Here is a 17,972-nt window from a genome sequence, read left to right on the forward strand (position 1 = left end):
TGAGTTCACTTGTGCTGAAGAGATGGAGCCTAGTCCTCTGAATCCCGGGAAGATCTCATCAGGATGGAGGGCACTTGATCTAGGTGTAGAAGAGCAGTGTTTTTCTAAAGAGCAGTTTTTATGGGACTAAATATGATGTGGGAGTTTATCTTAGAGTGTTTCCTCATTGCTGTTGAGCTCATGTAGTTTTTTTTCCTCAGCTATCAGGAAGCTCTCAAGTACTTTGGAGGAGAAAACCCTGAGAATGTTTGTAGTAAAACTTGTAAGTAGCCTTATACTGCTAGAAGTAGAGAAATAATTTGCAAAATTATTAGATAGGAAGTCTCTGGTATTGCCTGTAGCCAGATCAGCTACATTCCACCAGATAGGCCCAATATTGGTGGAACCCATAAATAAAGTTGTCATCCAGCCTCATGTCCATGACATGGGTGCCTGACAGCTGGAGCTGAGGGCTGCTCCTGGAGCATCCAGGCAGTGCTGGGCTGTGTCTTCTATTCCAGGGGGTCTTGAGATGCTTTTCATTATCATAGGCATTCTGAAAGAATTCTTCCTCCTGCATCTTTGCTTGGTGACATATGATCCTGCCAGGCTGGCTGCCTTGGTTGATGCCTGATTTCTTTGTAGATGAAGCACCTAACTTTGTTTCAGTACCTGTTTACTGTTACCAAGCCTGTCAGGCACCCTGACTCTCCTAACTGCCATGTTCATCATCCCATACATACAGTGGGTAAAGTAAGGAGACAGCTGAGTAAATCCCTGCCTCTGCTACAGATAGGATGCCAGGGAGTCCTTTAGGTTGGAGTTGCTCATTAAAGATGTAAGAGAAATGCAGGAAGCCCAAACTGACTGAAAGACATTTGAATCTCTGAACACTTTGATATTCATCAGATGTCTAAACCATTTCCTCTCTAAGGCAAACACTAGAGCCAAATATTTAAATATTACTGACTCACCTTAGAAGGAGTTACTCCTTATAGACCTTACCTCTTCAATGGCTTCTGTCATGGAGGCAAGTTTACTTCCTAAGCAAATTGAACTGATCCATTCTGTCTTGTTGCATGATTTAATGGTAAAATGTCAACAAATTTTTCTACAAAAGACTGAACAGCACTGAAAACCCTCCTTTGCTTAGCAGCTCCCTTATCTGCAGATTCCTGTCATAGCTGAAACATTTGCATTTAAAAGAAAGCCCAGATTTTAAGATAGGAACATTTTTCAATGGACTTATTTTTAAGTAACAAGTAATTTTCATTTATCTCTCCCCATCAGCTTTTACTCACACTCAAAAGACTTGTTTGCTATACAAAGCAGTCTCATCTATTGCAGGGAACAAAACAGTCACCGTGTGATTGAACATGACACACAGTAAACATGTGAGAGATGAGACTGAATTTAAAATAAAACTGAACTTTCCTTTCTGGAACTGGGAAACTGTTTGTGAACAACAGAAACGAGAAGTGGCAGAGGCCTTGAGAGTGTCCTCTTCTTCCCATCATGCCTTCACAGATGTTGTGTTATCATTCTTGAAGTGTTTTCTTCAAAATGAGATTGTGCAGTTGTTGCAAAATGTAGTTGAACCTAATGGGAAGAATGATGATGTCTGACTCTATTTTAGAAGGTTGAATGATTTCTTTATCATAACTATGCTATAATACACTAATATACTATATAAGGGAGGATACTAAAAACTACATGCTACTTTCTCTAACTACTATATCTAACTATTAACAACGTGTGACCCCATTCTCCAGAGTCCAGACACAGGTGGATCTGATTGGCCACTAGACTCAAACAACTTTCACCAGAATCCATTTAAGTAATCACCCCAGGTAAACAATTCTGTAAGCACATTCCACATGAGAAAAACAAGGAGCAGAAATAGAAATTATTTTCTCTTTCTTTCTCTCTGCATAGTTCTATGAAAAATCTTGAGAAAGAAATGTGCTTGCCACAGGCAGTCTAGGTGTCTTCACCAGTACTGACAGACTGGAGTCATTGCCTTCTGTGTCTTACATGTGAAAATATATCTGTGCCACTCCAGCAGTATCACCTTGCTGATTCCCTCACCAGCCACTGATGCTTTTCTGCACTACAGTCGCTTATCCAGAAATTCCCTAATTTCTACGCATTTAATGCTTACTTCTTCTTGTCTGTGTCCCTCTGCCCTTTATCACGTCACCTTATTATTTTCAGATTACATCTCCAGCTTTCCAAGATAACGTAGATTCTTTATCCTAATGGAATTCAAATTCTTTCAACTGCATCATCTGCAAATGTTCTGTGTATTTTGCAATTCAGTATGCAACTTACTAATGAAAATATTATATAGAACTGAGCCTGATGCCTTGAAGAGGCTACCTAGAACAGAGGCTAGACAAAGTTAAAAGAATAAAGCTAAAAAAGTTAAAAGAAACAAGGATAATCCCTCGTGGGAACCATCTAGAAATGTTCTCCCATCTGGTCAAGACATTGCTGTCCAAACTCTTGGGAATTCATTTTCAAGCACTCAGCCACTTCACAGTAATTTCTTACCTTTCTTCTGAAGACATCACAGGGAGTATGCCAGAAGCCTAACAAAATTAAAGATAAGAAATCTACTCTTTCTTTTAGACTTGTTACCGTGATAAGGAAGGAAATAAATTCTCTTTGACAAGGTTTTTTTTTGAGGAGACCATATTCACTGATTCTCATTTTCTTATCCTGTACATATGTACAGATGACTTAATACTTTGTTCCAGCTTTCAAAATTCAGCATTAGGCTGACTCATCCACTGTCCTTTAACCTATCCTTCAAGACAGGTTTGTTTTGTGTTTCCTGGGGGCATTTTCCCCTGTTCCTGTCCCCAAGGACCTCTCCTCTCTTCTAGTTTTCATAGCTAATTGCTATGAAATTCAGAGATTGCTTCAGCTGCTCCCTTAAGTACCCTAGATGGAATTTCATCAGGCCTTAGAGAGTCAGATATATCTGCCTGTGCTCCTTAAAGTTAGTTTTGTTAAATGTCTAGTTACAGTTTATTTTTTTATATGTCACTGAAAGGAAGGCAGCCTTAATGCTTCTGTTTTACTTGTAGTTTGATGTGGGACTTGCCTTCCTTTAAACAATAAATGGATTCTAGGAGAGAGAAGCTCAGATGAGCCTTTCTGGGTTATCTGATTTTGTTCTCATGCAGGCATCAGCCCCCTGGCCTAAAAAGTCATTTTTGCCTCAAAAGAGTCTCCAGTATCCTCCCCATGGAAGTATCTCGGGCAGTGGCAGAGAGGTGACCCCAACTCATGGACTCTTTTTACCGTGAAGTTCCTGGATGTGCAAAGACTCCTGAGTGTGACAGTGACAGCCCAGCTCTTACCATATGGCAGACCTGGTTCTTCATCTCTGGGATGGCTTCTCCTCTTTTGTTGTGGCTTGATTCACTGTGTTTATACCAGTATTTTTCTAGAGCCCAGGGGTGCAGATGTGGACAGGGACTGTGCTTTCACAGCAGGGTTTCTGAGGGGAAAAAAAAAAATCAAGCAGTACTACCCTCTATGACAATGTTGACCAAAGCACGCCTTTAAAAAAAAAAAAATTGAGATCTTTCATTCTTACTAGACATTCCACAGTAGAAATGCTGCCTGTTTCCCAGGAAATAGACAGGACTGGCAAAAAGTGCAGATAGAGACCAGCAATCTCTTTTGCTCACGGTGTATCACAGGACAGGAGCCCTTTATGCTGTACCCTGCCATGCTGGCTCCAGCATGGTCGTGTTGGTGATTCCATGGTTCTGCTGCCCCTCACTGAAAGATCAGCTGGGCATACTAAGGTTCCTGCCTGCCTGCCCATGTTTACCTTTGGCAGGAAGTCCACCCCTACAGATAACCAGAGCACAGCTAAATCTTCTCCATGGTCGTATTATATGTTCCAAGTGCAAGCAGGACCCAGAAGCTCTTTCTTCACCAAATATAGACTTAGCCAAAGAGTCTGACTGGGCTGCTTTGACCTTTGACCAGGCTGCACTCAGTTATCACAGCCCTTTAAAATCTTCATTACTGCCTTGAGTCAAAATGAGTCATCTGGACTAAGCTCAGTTTTTGCTTTTATCTCAAATAACCAAGGTATGGAATTAAGTTTTCTGTCTTCCTTCCTCCCACCTCTACAGAGGATAACTTGTACTGCTGGCCAAGTTGGCACTGAGGAAGGGCTCCAGACACTGCACTGTTCCTCACCTCTAAGCCTTGCTCTTCCTGTCTCTTGATGTATAAAAACTGATGCTGGAGTTACTTTGCTTGTGAGTTAAATACTCTACTTTCTAGATGGCCAAGTGATTCATTTTGGTGTGTCTCTTGTGACTGATTGCAGAAGAGCAGCCTTGCATTTTGCTTACACTCCTCAGGGTGCCTGGCCTTGGCTTCACTTGTGGTTGCTGGCAGAGGATCCTCTGGGAAGTCTTAAGGTCCACTTATTGTGTCAGACATGATAAGCAAGAAACGCAGAATAGCTAGCAATGTCCTTGATGGAGGACATTTGGGAGCTTTGTTGTAGATGCACTGCTTTTTCTCAGCAGCAAGGAGGGACAAACTATTTGCTCTAGCAAAACAAAAAAGTCAGTGGACTCTGGATAAGCTGAGTGTAGAAGCAGACTTTCACACCAGCAGATCCCTTGGCAAACAGCACAGATAAGTGACCTAGAGAGAAGAATAAACAAAAAAATTGTGATTTGTCATTGACAGGAAAAGAAAGCGAAAGATTTCTTCTCTTTGAGTGGGTGACAGTGTGAAGCTTCTTAGCTCAAATCAGAAATTGCTATAAGGTAGTCCAGGAAGATATTTGCACTAGAGCACATGGCAAATCAAACTGGCTTCGGAAGATGTGACGTGTGGAGCAACTTATTGTAGATCCACACTTCAGCATGAGCCCTCAGCATGATGCTGAGGCAGACTAAAAGGCAGACTAGCTGCAAAATGGAGAAAGTGTCCACTACACAGATCAAAGGGGCACACAGCTGGACTAGCATGGCCAGGTTTAGGTGGGAATTGCCAGCTGGAGTTCGGTCTGTCTTACTGTCTGAAAGAATCCATACGGTTTTCATCTGCCAGCTGGTGAGCTCGGCCATTGTGCAATAGATGCGGCCAAACTGCATCCATGAGAGTTTGTGCTCTTGCTAAATCCCAGCACATATTCAACTTGTCCACCTCGAGAGAGCCCATGAGCTCTTCTGGCACTTTGCTTTGGCCAGGCTTGTGCATTCTAACACAGGAAATGTGGTTTGGACGGCAAGTTTGTGTGTGTGCTTGGCTGCCGGGTAGGCACTGCAAGAGAGAACTGAGGCTGATTCCCTTGCTCAAGGAGCAGAGGTTTGCCAGTGGGAAGCCTGGAGTAAAAGTCTTTAGCCTGTGTGAATATAAGGAGAAGGGTCCTAATCCCACTGCTTACATTGTGTGACTGAGGTATGGGCAAAAGAGGATGGCTGAAAGTGCACAGCAGGGCTGGGAAGCACTTATGCTTCTGTGGACTTCTGCAAGTCTGTGTCTCTCTTCAGCTAAGAAGGCAGATGAGTGAAATCCCTGAGCTGCTGGGCTGGGCAGAAAGGCAGAGCCTCTGAGAGGGGCCTGTACAGCTGCATCTACAGCTCAACAGTGACTTACAAAGAAACACTTGAGGCACAGAAACAAAGACATGTCTAAAGCTGAGTATTAAGGAAAAGCACAAACATAAATTAATAAAAAGAAGTGAATGTGTTAAGTGAGCTGTGGTTATCCTGGGTCATTAAAGGGAAAGGGAAAATATTTGGGAAGCATGTAAGTAGTTAAAGGAATGAAGATATAGAGTTATTACTAAACCAAGCTTTCAGCTACTACTGAGTGGTATGAATAGGGACGAAATATTTGATGCTGTATTGTTTAATCTTACAGTGAGTGTCTGAGACTGTCTGCTTAATGTAACAAGAGCATAAAAGCACATGTCAGAATAAGGAAAGAGCATATTAAAGAATATTTAGAAAAGTTTTTGCTCATCAGCAAGATCAGATTAATCATACCCTGGAGCACTTAAAGAAATAACCAGACCAATTTAATGCCATTATATGCATTTCAGAGAGTTTTTGGGCTACATCTGTCCTGCGTTTTAGGCAGAGGCTGGGGTTTATGTGCAAACCCATTTTACAGCATGTGAGCTGAGTGAAGACCTTGACTCAGAGGCAGGGTTGGGATGTGCTTTGCTGCATGGATGAGGGGGAGCACCACTCCACTGTCACCTAGGGACTCACACTCATTTGTGTACCTGTGACATGGGCAAATTGAAATATGATAGTCTACTGTCATCAGTCCCCACACACCTTTTAGTGATGCTGTAGAGCCAATGTCTGGCTAAAAGGTATCTACAGGTTCTTTCTTCAAAGGGTCTGTCCTTAAATTCAGGAGGGGAAGTGGTACAGACAGATTACCAGAGCCCAGAAAACAACGTCTGGACAATTCACCCAGCTAGAAGCATCCAAAGCCAGCCATAGGTGGACAAAAAGTGTGGGTAATAGCACAGCAGTGCATCAGGTTGCAAACTGGCCTGTAGCACCAGCATGGCCAGGGAAAGGAGGAAAGCTCTCAAAGGGCTGGAAGGAGTGGAAAAATGTCTAGAGGAAAATGATAGGATTGGACCCAGGGAATTACTGACCAGTCAGACCAATTTCAAATACTGGAAAAGCACTTGAATAAATGGCAACACTACTGTTAAATGTCTACCTAATAAGGTGATTCAGAGAAGCTGACATGGATTTGTCCAGAATAGATTATCAAGCCAGTACAATTTCTTTTCCTTTTATTCCAGAGAGACGAGCCTCATGAATAAGGGAGAGGCAATCAAGGTTATCATCTCAATCCATCTCGACCTGACTAAAGCTTTTGATCCAGGCTTACACAGTGACATACATATAACCAGAGCAGAGAAATATGAATTAGGTAAAATCGCCATAAAGAGGCTGCTCAGGTGGTTGAGGCAGTGTGCTCAAAGAGCAGTTATACAGAGCTGACTGTCAGACTCTGAAAGTGCTACAAGTGAGTCTCTCCAGCTGTCACTTCTGGTCTTTTTTTTGATCAATACTTTCATTAACAACTCAAATTACAGAATAGGGAAGCCCCCCTGGGAGGACAAGGCACTTTGCAGGACATGATTATGTTCAAAATTATCTTGATAAATTGGAAGAAAGGCCCAAAATCAATGTGATGAAATTCAATAAAGACAAGAGCAAATACTGCGTTTAGAGAGGGGAAATTAAATGCACAGATACGAAATAGGAGATGGCTGGTTAGGCAGCAGGGTGCCCAAGGGGAAGCATAGAATCAGCGTTGCTGATCACCACTAGTGATCAGCAATGGAATACTGTTGCACAAAGATATGTGTCATTCTAGTTAATTAGCAAGAATGTAAGAGAGAGGAGGTTGTAACGCAGGGTAGTCCTGTGCCATGTGTTTGCAGCTGCAGAACCAGGCTGAAGAGGAAGAACAAGAGTGGTGAAAGCTTGGGTCCTGAAGACAGGACGTGGAAGCAACAGCTGAGGCAGTTGATTTGAGCTGGAGAGAGGGAAAAAGAGAAAGGAACAGTGGCACAAACTTTTCTTGCCCTTTTGAAGACTGTTACAGAAAGTGGAGTTATTCTTTGTATCCACTGAGGAGCTGGTAAGAAGTAATTGGCTTGACCCTTGGTAAAGGAAATCTTCTGTGCAAGGGCAATTAAGCACAGATGTATCTACAGGGAGGTTTTTGAGTTCCTGTTGTTGGAGACTTGTGAGAGCAACCTGTGTGAATTGTCACCAGTGGTAGGGGAGTGTCTGATTTCGCCTCAGAAGAGAATAGATATGCATTCTGGGTCCCTTCAAACCCTGCATTGCCATGATGGCTTTGCCTAGGAATCTACTGACAGCCAGGTTGGCACTGGAATGAATTTGTGCCCAGGTCAAAATAGCATGAACTTTCTTCAGCAGCCCAAGGAGATGTTTGTATGCCAAAGTCATCTGAGTGTCTTACTTGGCCAGCTTGTGTAAGGGTGAACCAGGGGGCGGTGGGGATTGATAATGCCCTTGTCTTTCCTCTTCTCTAGCTGGGCCAGATTTTATTAATTTTTTGCAGGCCCTGAATGACAACAAATCTGCCTTGTTTCACTTAGGACAGGTATCAGCAGGGCCATGGTACTGCACTGCTGACAAAGGCCTCCTTGAAGGATAATTATAGGGAAAGAAAGGGAAGGAATTGCTCATCAGTTAATGTGCATGTGTTGCATGTGGGACCCCATACCTGAGTTTGGTATATCTGTGTTTGCAGTAGCTGGTGCCTGCACCACACTCCAGACTCTGGGCCAGGGTAATTTTGACCAATTTTATTGTGTCAGTGCAAGTGACTTACAGCCTGTATCCCATGAAAACGGATCAAGCATTATTTATTTCATAAGAATGACATCAGAAACATGGGCATTTTCAAATCAGATTGGATAAATGGTCTAATCTCCTGCTGGACAGGAGCCATTACCAGCTGCCACAGATAAAAATGATAGTATTCTCTTGCTAGAAATGAATGGATTATCACCCTGTTAACCTACTGTACATAGTAATGAGCATAAGATCTTAATATTTATATTTCTGTGTATTAAATAAAGTTTTGAATTGTCTCAAATTCTTTATAAATAAATGAGCTTTAAGAAATCAAAACTGGTAGGCTGTTCTTAAAGCAATGAGTTTCACACACTAATTTTGCACTGCAATAATAGTCAAGTTAAAGATCACTGAAAAAATTGCTTGCTTTTTGTTACAGTTCTCATCATGATCAGGGACAGAAAATACTTGCTTTTTGCTTGCTTGTCTCCTCTCTGCTGTTCACACACGCTTTTCTTTCTCGTGTGCTTCTTTAGTCTGATTGTATCATAGTTTAACTTTTGCTCTAAATAGTTTCACATAGCCAAAATCCTTGGCTGATTATCACATACTTCAGGGGGAAAATTAACTTCATGCCACTGTGCAGACAGTTGCTTGGTTCTGTCCTCAAATACTCCACCTCTCACAGATACTGCTAATGATGGGAGGTTGTGCCATGTTGACAAGCCTCTGGGAGCAGAGTAAAGGCCAGTTCTGAGCAGATGCCCTGTTTGATTGCAGTATCATGAGGGCTAATTACTCTAATAAGCATTTATGGGATTCAGAGATCAGGAGGAAAAAAGATCACAAACACGATTAAGGTGTCAGAGGTGTTGAAGGAAAATTGAAAGTATTAAGTGCCAATTTCTGTTTTCTGAAATTCAAGCTACCATCACTGAGAGCAGCTAATAGTCATCTGAGGGCAGAGCCTGGTGTCCCTGAGAGGCTGTTTTTCAAGCTGTCTACAAAAAGTACCTAACTCAAGTACTGTTGTCTGCTTTGAATAGAGAAGCAAGAGTACCCCAAGCAATTCAGCCTACTTGACTTTGGGGCTGGCGACCCCACCTATCCATGTAATGCATTAAGAGCTGCGACACCTAACTAACAGGAGAAAACTTGAATAGATCTCCATCAGAGAGAGCTTATTTGGAGTAGGCAAACCCTGGGGTAAAAACTCTTTGCTTTGGGAATGCTGAAAGGAATTAGCTTGGGAAAACCTCCCCATGAGCTCATGATAGCTCTTATGCTGTTTGGTCACCTCCAGATGAGGTTCTTGCAACACTCCGTGTTAGTGTAGACATCAGGACCCAGAAGTTGTGTCTGCACAGAAGGATGGGGATGGACTAAAGCTGCTGAACCTTCATCCATGTATTTGCCAGTGGTCTGATGGTCTGCAAAGTTTTTACCAAATATTTGGGACACTAAGCTGGAGAGAAAGAACATGAGTTAGAGAACTGTGTTGGACATACACATAAAAACATCTTACTGTCAGACCATTTTAGAGTGACATTTAAAAAAACTTTTGATTCAAAATATGACCTTTTTTCTTGCCCAGCATGAGGCAGATTGGACATGCTTTTTGTAACCAGTGTCCCTGAGCTCTGCATTTCTCACCTTGAATTAAAACTTCTCACTACACCACCTCCTTCATCTGAAGCAGCTGCTAGTGACTATCACTGTCAGCAGTAGCTCATGATCACAGGGAGATGTTCTTGGAATAAATATACCCAGCACATCTCGTCCACAATGGGTCAGCCTTGGCAATCATTGTCCTGTTGAACCTGCTTTTTAATCATTAATCATTTTATTCTGGGTCATATTGAATTATGCTATTCCTTTAATGCCAGATAAAAGAAGTAGTTCCACATAGAAACTTACCATTTCACCTGTGCAGGGATATTCAAAGGTATATGCCACTCAAAGCTCTACAGTTGTGTCTTATAGGCATGAAACTGGCATTTTGAGGTATTCTCAGATGGATTCCTCTTACATTCTATTTTTCTTTCCTCAGAAAAGGAAGAAAATGTTCAGTGGAGGGTTAACTACTCTCTTACTTAATTGCTCTTGCCAAGTCTCTTGCCGAGTCTCTTGCTTAATTTTCATGCTCCACAGAACTTCACAGTATAAACAATTTTACAAAAGAGAATTAACAGTTTTTCTCGAGGACCTGTCACAGGAATACCCAATCTGTGTAATTAAAGTATTGAGAAGGCTGATTGTTTTCTGGACTAGGTATAAGTTACATAAGTGGTCATGGATAGAGTATTTGGTAAGTTCTGGGATGATCAAACTCATTTATCATGTTTTGAGATGATGTTTAGGGAACTTTATCTGCTCCACTGCTTGGACAGGACCAGATATACCTTTGAAAAGCTTCTGAGAACCTTCTAAAGTGCTTGTCCCCATCCTGATCTGACAGATGCCAACAGGAGTGTGTGCTGACAGACCCAGTGACAAGTCATTCTTTTCCCTTCAGTCTGATTGAATTCCCAGATCTGAAAATCGAGTGTTCTTAATGCTTTTGGTCTAACTGAAATGTCTCTTCTAAACTGTAAGCCATTTATCTGAGTTCTAATCTCTCCTGCTGAGCTGTCACAGTCGAAAGGCAAATCTCCTTACCAGGCAGACAGATGCTCTGAAGGTGTAGGGAGGATTTCAATTTTAATGGAGAAGTTTTCATTTCCCTGAAATAGAAGTGCCCCAAGGACCCTTGTCACATGTTGCTTGCAAGGTCTTGCCTGCACCCCACATAGGGGCAGAAAGCTAATTTGAGGTTGTCGGACTGGAGGGTAGCCATGTGGCACTGCACTTGGAGTAATGTAATTAGTCAAATGTGAAAGGCAAGGCTAATGCTTGGGGACCTTTGTGTGGTGCCACTGGTGGTGTTTGGAGATGTCTTAGGGCTCTCTGGGATGGTGCTGTGCCACAGTGTAGAGGTCTGGTGCATAGCTCAGACACCTCATAAGGCCTGTCCTTGATGGCAGTGCCCCAGTGGCCACAGGTGGGTGCAGCGTTTCCAGGTGAGGGGCTTTACTCCCTTGCTGGAGCATCCTGCAGGAAAGTGACTGACTAGAGTGCTCAGGACAGTTCTAAAATTGCTGGTGGAGATAAATGTTCACAACAGCAAACCTCCGGGGTGCAAAACAGCTTCTCTTTAGGAAGGAATTCAGAAGACCTTGCTGAGGCCATGGGACTCTGTCCTGCTAATGCTAAATGCCTTGTGCTGACTAGGACTGTCTTCTTGTTTCTTCTTGTTTTAAGGTCAAGTGGCAGAAGGATGACATGGACAACAATTCCAACTTCTTTTCGGTCTCCTCAGATGGGCGGATTGTTTCGTGGACTTTAGTTAAGGTAAACAGCAGGTGGCAATTACTTTTTCCAGTCAAATTATAACCAATTGCCTCAAAAGTTCAGTGATTCATTAGTATTATTTTTATTTCCAATGAGCTTGAAAAGAAATGTTAGCAATAGCAGCTGGTGCAGTCACAGCTGGATCTGGGGCTCCACATTGAACTCTGAAATGAAGCAGGGTCAGCCTACTCATTGTCAGGACCTAATCTTCATCCTGCCTGCACCTGTAGCACCCCATGGGCCTGAAAATGAGAGATCATTTTCCTACTTGGCTGCAGCAGGAATTCAAGCCTGGTCCTTGTTCTCACACTTTCTTTGTCCCAGAAGGGTCAACTAGACATAGAACAGAATAATCTGCTTTATTTCACAGCTTCCAGATTCTCATCCCCAAAATGCTCCCCTACAGATTGCAATTTGAATTGGGAGAGGATCATTTTAAATTTCTCCCCATGTGGATCAAAGTGAGTAGTACAAAGTTTGCATTTGCAGTGGGATGGCAGCATTCTATCAGACAGACAGAGGGCTGCCCCTTGCCATGATATTGCCTACTCCAATACACATCCAACACAACTTTTTTAAACTGGTTTGCATGCCCTGCCTTTGTTCGCTTTTCCTTTTGGAGTTTGTTGAAATACGTTGATAGAAACCTAGAATTAATGTCCCAAAATGACCCTTAGATTCATGACTCTGAATCTCAATGTGTGGGTTTTTCTGTTGGCTATTTCATTTTACATTTAAAGATTTCAAATCTCTTGCTAAAAAATAGTAGCATTGCCCTAAATATGAGTTTGAAGCAGCTGTTCCATTTTTCCTCAACAAAAGAAGAAATTTCTTTACATCCTAGGATGCTCATTTTTCATTCTGTTATTCCAAGGCTCGCCTGTTCTGAAATTTTTAGGTCTTGCTGCCATGGCAGGGATTAATTTCTAGCATTATATGTAAATCTTAGCCTCATGTCCAGTTCAGGAACAGGAGCATCTCCTAATGAACAGTGTAAGCACAGGCAGATGGCACAGATTTAGAAGTTATTTTTATTGACTTTTCCAGGTTCATACATGCAGCTTCAGAATCAAAAATCCCTTCTGCAAATGCATCCCAAGTTCTTCTCCCAAAAGAGCTCCCTAGAGAGGGACAGATTAAGAGTGTCTCAGCACTCAGCTCCTGTGTTTTCCCCTGTTTTTGTTTGAAAGCAAAACCAGTGAGAGACTCCAAGTCAGAAATACAATTTATTAGGAAAAGGAAAAAAAAACCCAAAAAAACAAAATACATACAATAATACAAAAGAAAAACCACTGACAGAGTCAGAACACAACCTGACTCCCTGTTGGGCAGGGTGTTGGTAGCAGTCCAAATTGGAATGGCTGCAGTCCTCCTGGAGTGTCAGGTGTGGTTCTGTTGGAGCAGTGATCCTGTAGAAGAGTGTAGTTTTCCTCTGAAGATCCAGTGGAAAAGGCAGCTGTTCCTCTGGGAATCCTGTGGAAAGGCTGGTGTCCCAAAAACTCAGATTATATCCAGTGAGGAATGCTTGGCTCCTCCCTCTGGGGTGAACATCTCACAATGGGATGCTGTAACTTATCAGTCATGCAGTGACATTCAATAGGCCATTAACAGCAGATGTCTCCCCGAGGGAAGGATTGGTTTGTGGAAGAGATAAAGAAAACTGCCCAATGAACAGAAGATAACTGCCACACCTCTAACAGATGGCATCCCCTCAGTAGGAATACCCAAAAGATTTGGGCTGAAGTGGGCAGTACATGCCTGCATCCAGAAACATCCAGCTGAGGTGATTTGGCAAGTAATTTGACAATTACCAACTGAGCCCCAGTAACTGAGTGTGCTCAGCATGGTCCCCTTAGGAGGCAGGAAACACTGGCTGAAGTCTCTTACTTGAGAGAAATGCCATAAGTGGGACAACCTAGGTGTTTGCAGATGGGCTCTGATAGCAGCTCACCCAGCAGAGGGTCTTTTGCACCAGTGCTTAACTTTTCCTCATCATAGTCTGTTTTTGCTGTCCCTTGAGCACACAGATATTTTTTTCTAAGTATCCTTGGTATGACTTCTAAGATCTGCATCCACTTAGCCCATTGTCATTTCTACTTGTTCCTTGCATTACTGTAATGAACTTGGCCATGTGAAAAGACTATTTTAAGGGTGTTTTATGTTTGTTTGTTTGTTTTGGGGGTTTTTTTAGATGAAATTACCTCAGAAATTGCCAGAAGTGGTATTTACTTAGTAGGCAGGGGTGGAAAACAGCAATGTTTTAGGTGCTGTCTGCTTCGAACATTTTTGGGGAGGACAGATATTCAACAGAAAAAAACAAGAAACAGGATGAAAATAATGTTTTGTTATAATTTGTGGGGGTTTTATCCAGCAAGGAGAAATTGACAATCTGCTTGAATTCCAGTTTCACAAGAGCTTTTTTTGGGTTGCATTTAGAGTAAAACTGAAGACATTCCAGTGGATTTCTAGTCTACAAAACCATGGTGCAAACAGGGAATAAATGAAAGAGTGCTTCGTTAATCTTTCTGAGAGGGCTATCCAGAAATAAAGCTTCTTCAAACACTATTAGCTGTTTGACACTTTCAAAGCTGAGAGCACAAAGTGAATAATTTGAGTCTTTATTCCAGCTGAATATTTGGTAAACCACACTCAAGATTTGGATAGAAGAGTTGTCAAATGTTAGCCAGGGGCAGTTGATCTGCCTTGACCATAGTGGTTGTCTCTGTTAGAAATGGGCACAATCACTTTGGACAAATTTAATGAAAAAGCACATGAGTTCTGTGTACTTAGACTGTTTTGACTTGACTGTGGGTCCTCATAAAGATGTAAAACATCAAGGAAGGATGCAGGACTTCTGCTGTTGGATGATTCTATGCACCCTCTTTGGGTGTACACATTCAAAAAGGAGAAATGTCTCAGCCATTTCAAAGAATTGTTTGGGATGCAGCATGGCACTGCTTCTCAGGCTGATGCTCAGCAATCCCATATTTGATTAGTAGTCGTAGTTCACCCCCTCCTGTGTGACCTACAGCTAAATTACTGAACAGCTCTGGGCCTGCTTTGTCACTTAAGGCTAATAAAAGCTAAGGGGAAAACAGCAGCTGTAAGACCTGATTTACTAATGCTTACAAAATGCTCTGCAATTATTAAGCAGAAGCAACATATTATTGCTTGGTATTCCTGGAAAGCCAAATTGTCAGCAGGCTGTTTACCCAGAGGTATATGTGAATGGCACTGGTGACAAAGAGCCCCAGGAACAGAAGCACTTTTTATGCTGTGAAGCTGGGTTCAAGATAAAACCAGCACAGCAGGGGAGTCTGCACAAGCAGAGTCCTTTGTGAAGGACAGGGGCTGCAGAAAATGTCCACAGAGGCCTCTGCCAGGTGAAGGTACTGGCAAAAATCTTCAGAGGAAGGCTGCAGAAATGTGTGTGCTTAGAAAGAAGGTCTCTTGAGGTTTGCCTTTCTACCAGAACTCAGAGATAGTGTACCAGCACATCTATGGGCCTGCAAAGATCACGTCACACTGGGTGTATCAACATGACCCACTGCAGGCAGCTCCAAAGCTGCTCTTTAGACTGGATTCATGTCTAGGACAGGGCACATGCTTTCTGGAGAGCAGGCAGACCTGGGAGCCTGGGCAGGGACAAGTGCCTGCTTTGCTTGTCCTGTCTGCACTCCCAACAACCCACCAGCACTCGTATTTGGACGTGCAGTGGAACATGCTCTGCTCCTGATTCTTCTGGGTACTGCTCTTTACAGTTACAGTTCATGCACATGTACACTAGCATGTGTGGCCTCTTTCTTAGCATCTCTCCTGCCTTTACCCACTGAATCCTACTTGTAACCAATGTGCTGTAAGAGCTGCTAAGGTGGAACTCGTCCTGCTTCTTGCTCCTCTCTCAGAGAACAATTTACTGCCATCAATAGGCCAGCGCATATGGGTGTGCAGCTGTGAGAATTAGTGAGAAGGAAGAACATTACTTTATGGGGTTTTGACCTTTGTTGAATCTTCTGTAACTTTGTAACCCCAGAGTATGATAAAAATGCCTTATAGAACATTCTCCTCTCTCAACTGCAGTAAATGAACAGGTGCCCACAAGATCTTCTCCCACATTCCCTGACATGGAAATGCTTGGGGTTGACTTTGCCAGGCAGAATCTCTTTTTCCACCTGAGTCCTGCTCTGGACTAAAAGAAGCTTCAACTACAGCTTAATTCACTGAGCTAAGTAGTTATGTTTTGTTCCCACAGAGCTTCAGTGGGATATTTGCAGATTATACTATCCAGTCCACACTGGAGCCCATATTGCTGACTAATCATTAGTTATTTGTTCTTTTTATCACATATTCAGAGAATCACCGAATGGTTGGGGTTGGCAGAGACCTCTGTAGCCCCAAGGGTTTTCTTACAGTCACAGCCAACTCCATTCTGCAGTGGCATTCTAACTCCCAAAGCTAGTCTAAGAATGCAACTTTCCCTCTGGTAGTTTCTTTATATTTACCTACATTGTGTCTATTTGCATCTGTCTTTTGTCTCCCACCTCGTCTGTAAACTCTTTAGGACACAACCTTTTGACCCTGTGTTCACCTTGCACAGCAGTGTCATGACAGTTCTTTAGAACTCTGCTGAGAACATAAACATGGGGCAGTTTTCCCTTAGAGCAAACTGCTTGCTAGATGTTGCTGGCATCTCAGAGCCCATGAAGTTGAGAGTATTTTGAACTGAGGCTGCTCTGGGGAAAAAAAGATGTTAAGAAGCAAGAACTGGAAAGATGATAAGTTATTATTCATTAATGTAGGGCTTTAGTTAGCTCCCTGAGAATATGAATTATCCATCTTAAACCACACAGGGTGATATAACTAAACAGTATGATTTAAGCTGACTGTGCCAACTTTCACTAAAAAACACTGACCCCGAAACTCAAGATTTTCCAGGTCAAGTGCTCATGTCAAGGTAATACCAGTGACTCTCAGTTCAAGTGCACCAAAGCATCACTTTCCTGAAGGTTTTGTGGAAAGCACCATGTTAGCAACCTGCCAAATGTGAAACATTAAGCAACTTCTGGGCAGCTTTTTAAAATTCCTCCATAAAATTTGCAGTTTCAAAGTAATGAATGTCTCTGTATTGTTGCTGCAAAGCATGCTATTCATGTGGAATCTCCTCTGCCTGCAGAATGAGCTGGTTCACATGGATGTCATCAAGCTGTCAGCAGATGAAAAAACGATGCAGGGGCCAGAGGGGCTGCAGCTGCAAATGCTTGGTAAGAGCCCAAGTTCTTGCCATGCTGATTAATTACTGACACAAAGCCTCTAATCAGTCATTCTGGGAAATTAAACTGGGAACAGGGTGTTGAGATGGAAAGGAGCTAAAGGAGGGTTATGCCTCCTTGCTTTCATCATGCAGTTGGGCAAAGTCTGTCTGGAGCAATGGCCACTGAGTCAAGTTTTACTGGTTACATATTGCCTTTACTTACATAAAATGATGAATTGAACATTAATTCAAGAAATGTCCATTTTACTGGGCTATCTCTGTGTGGAAAAAGTACACACCTGTTTATGTCAAAACTCAGTTTTGTTCTTATTGTAAGACATTGATCTGGACTGGCAAAATCAAGGTGAAAAGCAACCTCTGCCCTTTCCTTTTGGGATGTGTCTCATCGAGTTTGGGCTCTGTAAAAACACAGCATCTATTCTGAACTACTATGTTAGGCTCCCTCCATACAAAGTGGAGTCAGTGCAGTCCTTCTAGGCTGAATGCTCTCATCCTGATCATACTGCATTTGAGACAGGATGGGATGAGTCAGCTCTGGAGGTCCTGAACACAAGGAAGTCCTTGAGGAATCCTCTTATCGTCCTTCTGCACCTGCTTTTGGCTGATAACATGGGACCTCTGTTTGGAGGAGAGCCTTGCTGCTTTTAAGAATTGCTGTGTTTCTATGCTAGTAACTGCTGAACAGTCTGTGGGAAGCTTTGCAGTGCCACAATAGGTTGCAAGAAACCGACTAAAGCAGCACACTGCAGAACTCTCAGGGCTTTGGAATTATTTGTTAGTGTTACTGGGAAATGGATTTTCAAAGACTTGTCTTGAATATTAAACAATCTATTTGAATGTTAAAAATGCAGATGGTTTTAGAGAGTTGAAATTACCCTAACAATTCCTTTGAGAACTACATTTTGTTAAAGACATAATGCTTGAGATGACTGTCTGTGCAGGAAGTTTCTGTAACTGTGTGCTTCTGAGCCTTGTCT

The 17,972-nt window shown here is 42.4% G+C and overlaps 1 protein-coding gene across 1 annotated transcript in view; it reads left to right on the top strand.

The window, feature by feature from the left end:
* Nucleotides 1-17,972, top strand: part of DNAI1 (dynein axonemal intermediate chain 1) — a 135,999-nt gene that overhangs the window by 68,304 nt on the left and 49,723 nt on the right. The window contains exons 14-15 of the mRNA XM_068176628.1: nucleotides 11,634-11,723; nucleotides 16,897-16,984. Coding sequence (XP_068032729.1) covers nucleotides 11,634-11,723; nucleotides 16,897-16,984 — 178 coding nt within the window. The remainder of the gene's footprint in view (nucleotides 1-11,633; nucleotides 11,724-16,896; nucleotides 16,985-17,972) is intronic.

This window comes from Anomalospiza imberbis, chromosome Z (genome assembly GCF_031753505.1).
Source record: "Anomalospiza imberbis isolate Cuckoo-Finch-1a 21T00152 chromosome Z, ASM3175350v1, whole genome shotgun sequence".
NCBI lineage: Eukaryota > Metazoa > Chordata > Aves > Passeriformes > Viduidae > Anomalospiza > Anomalospiza imberbis.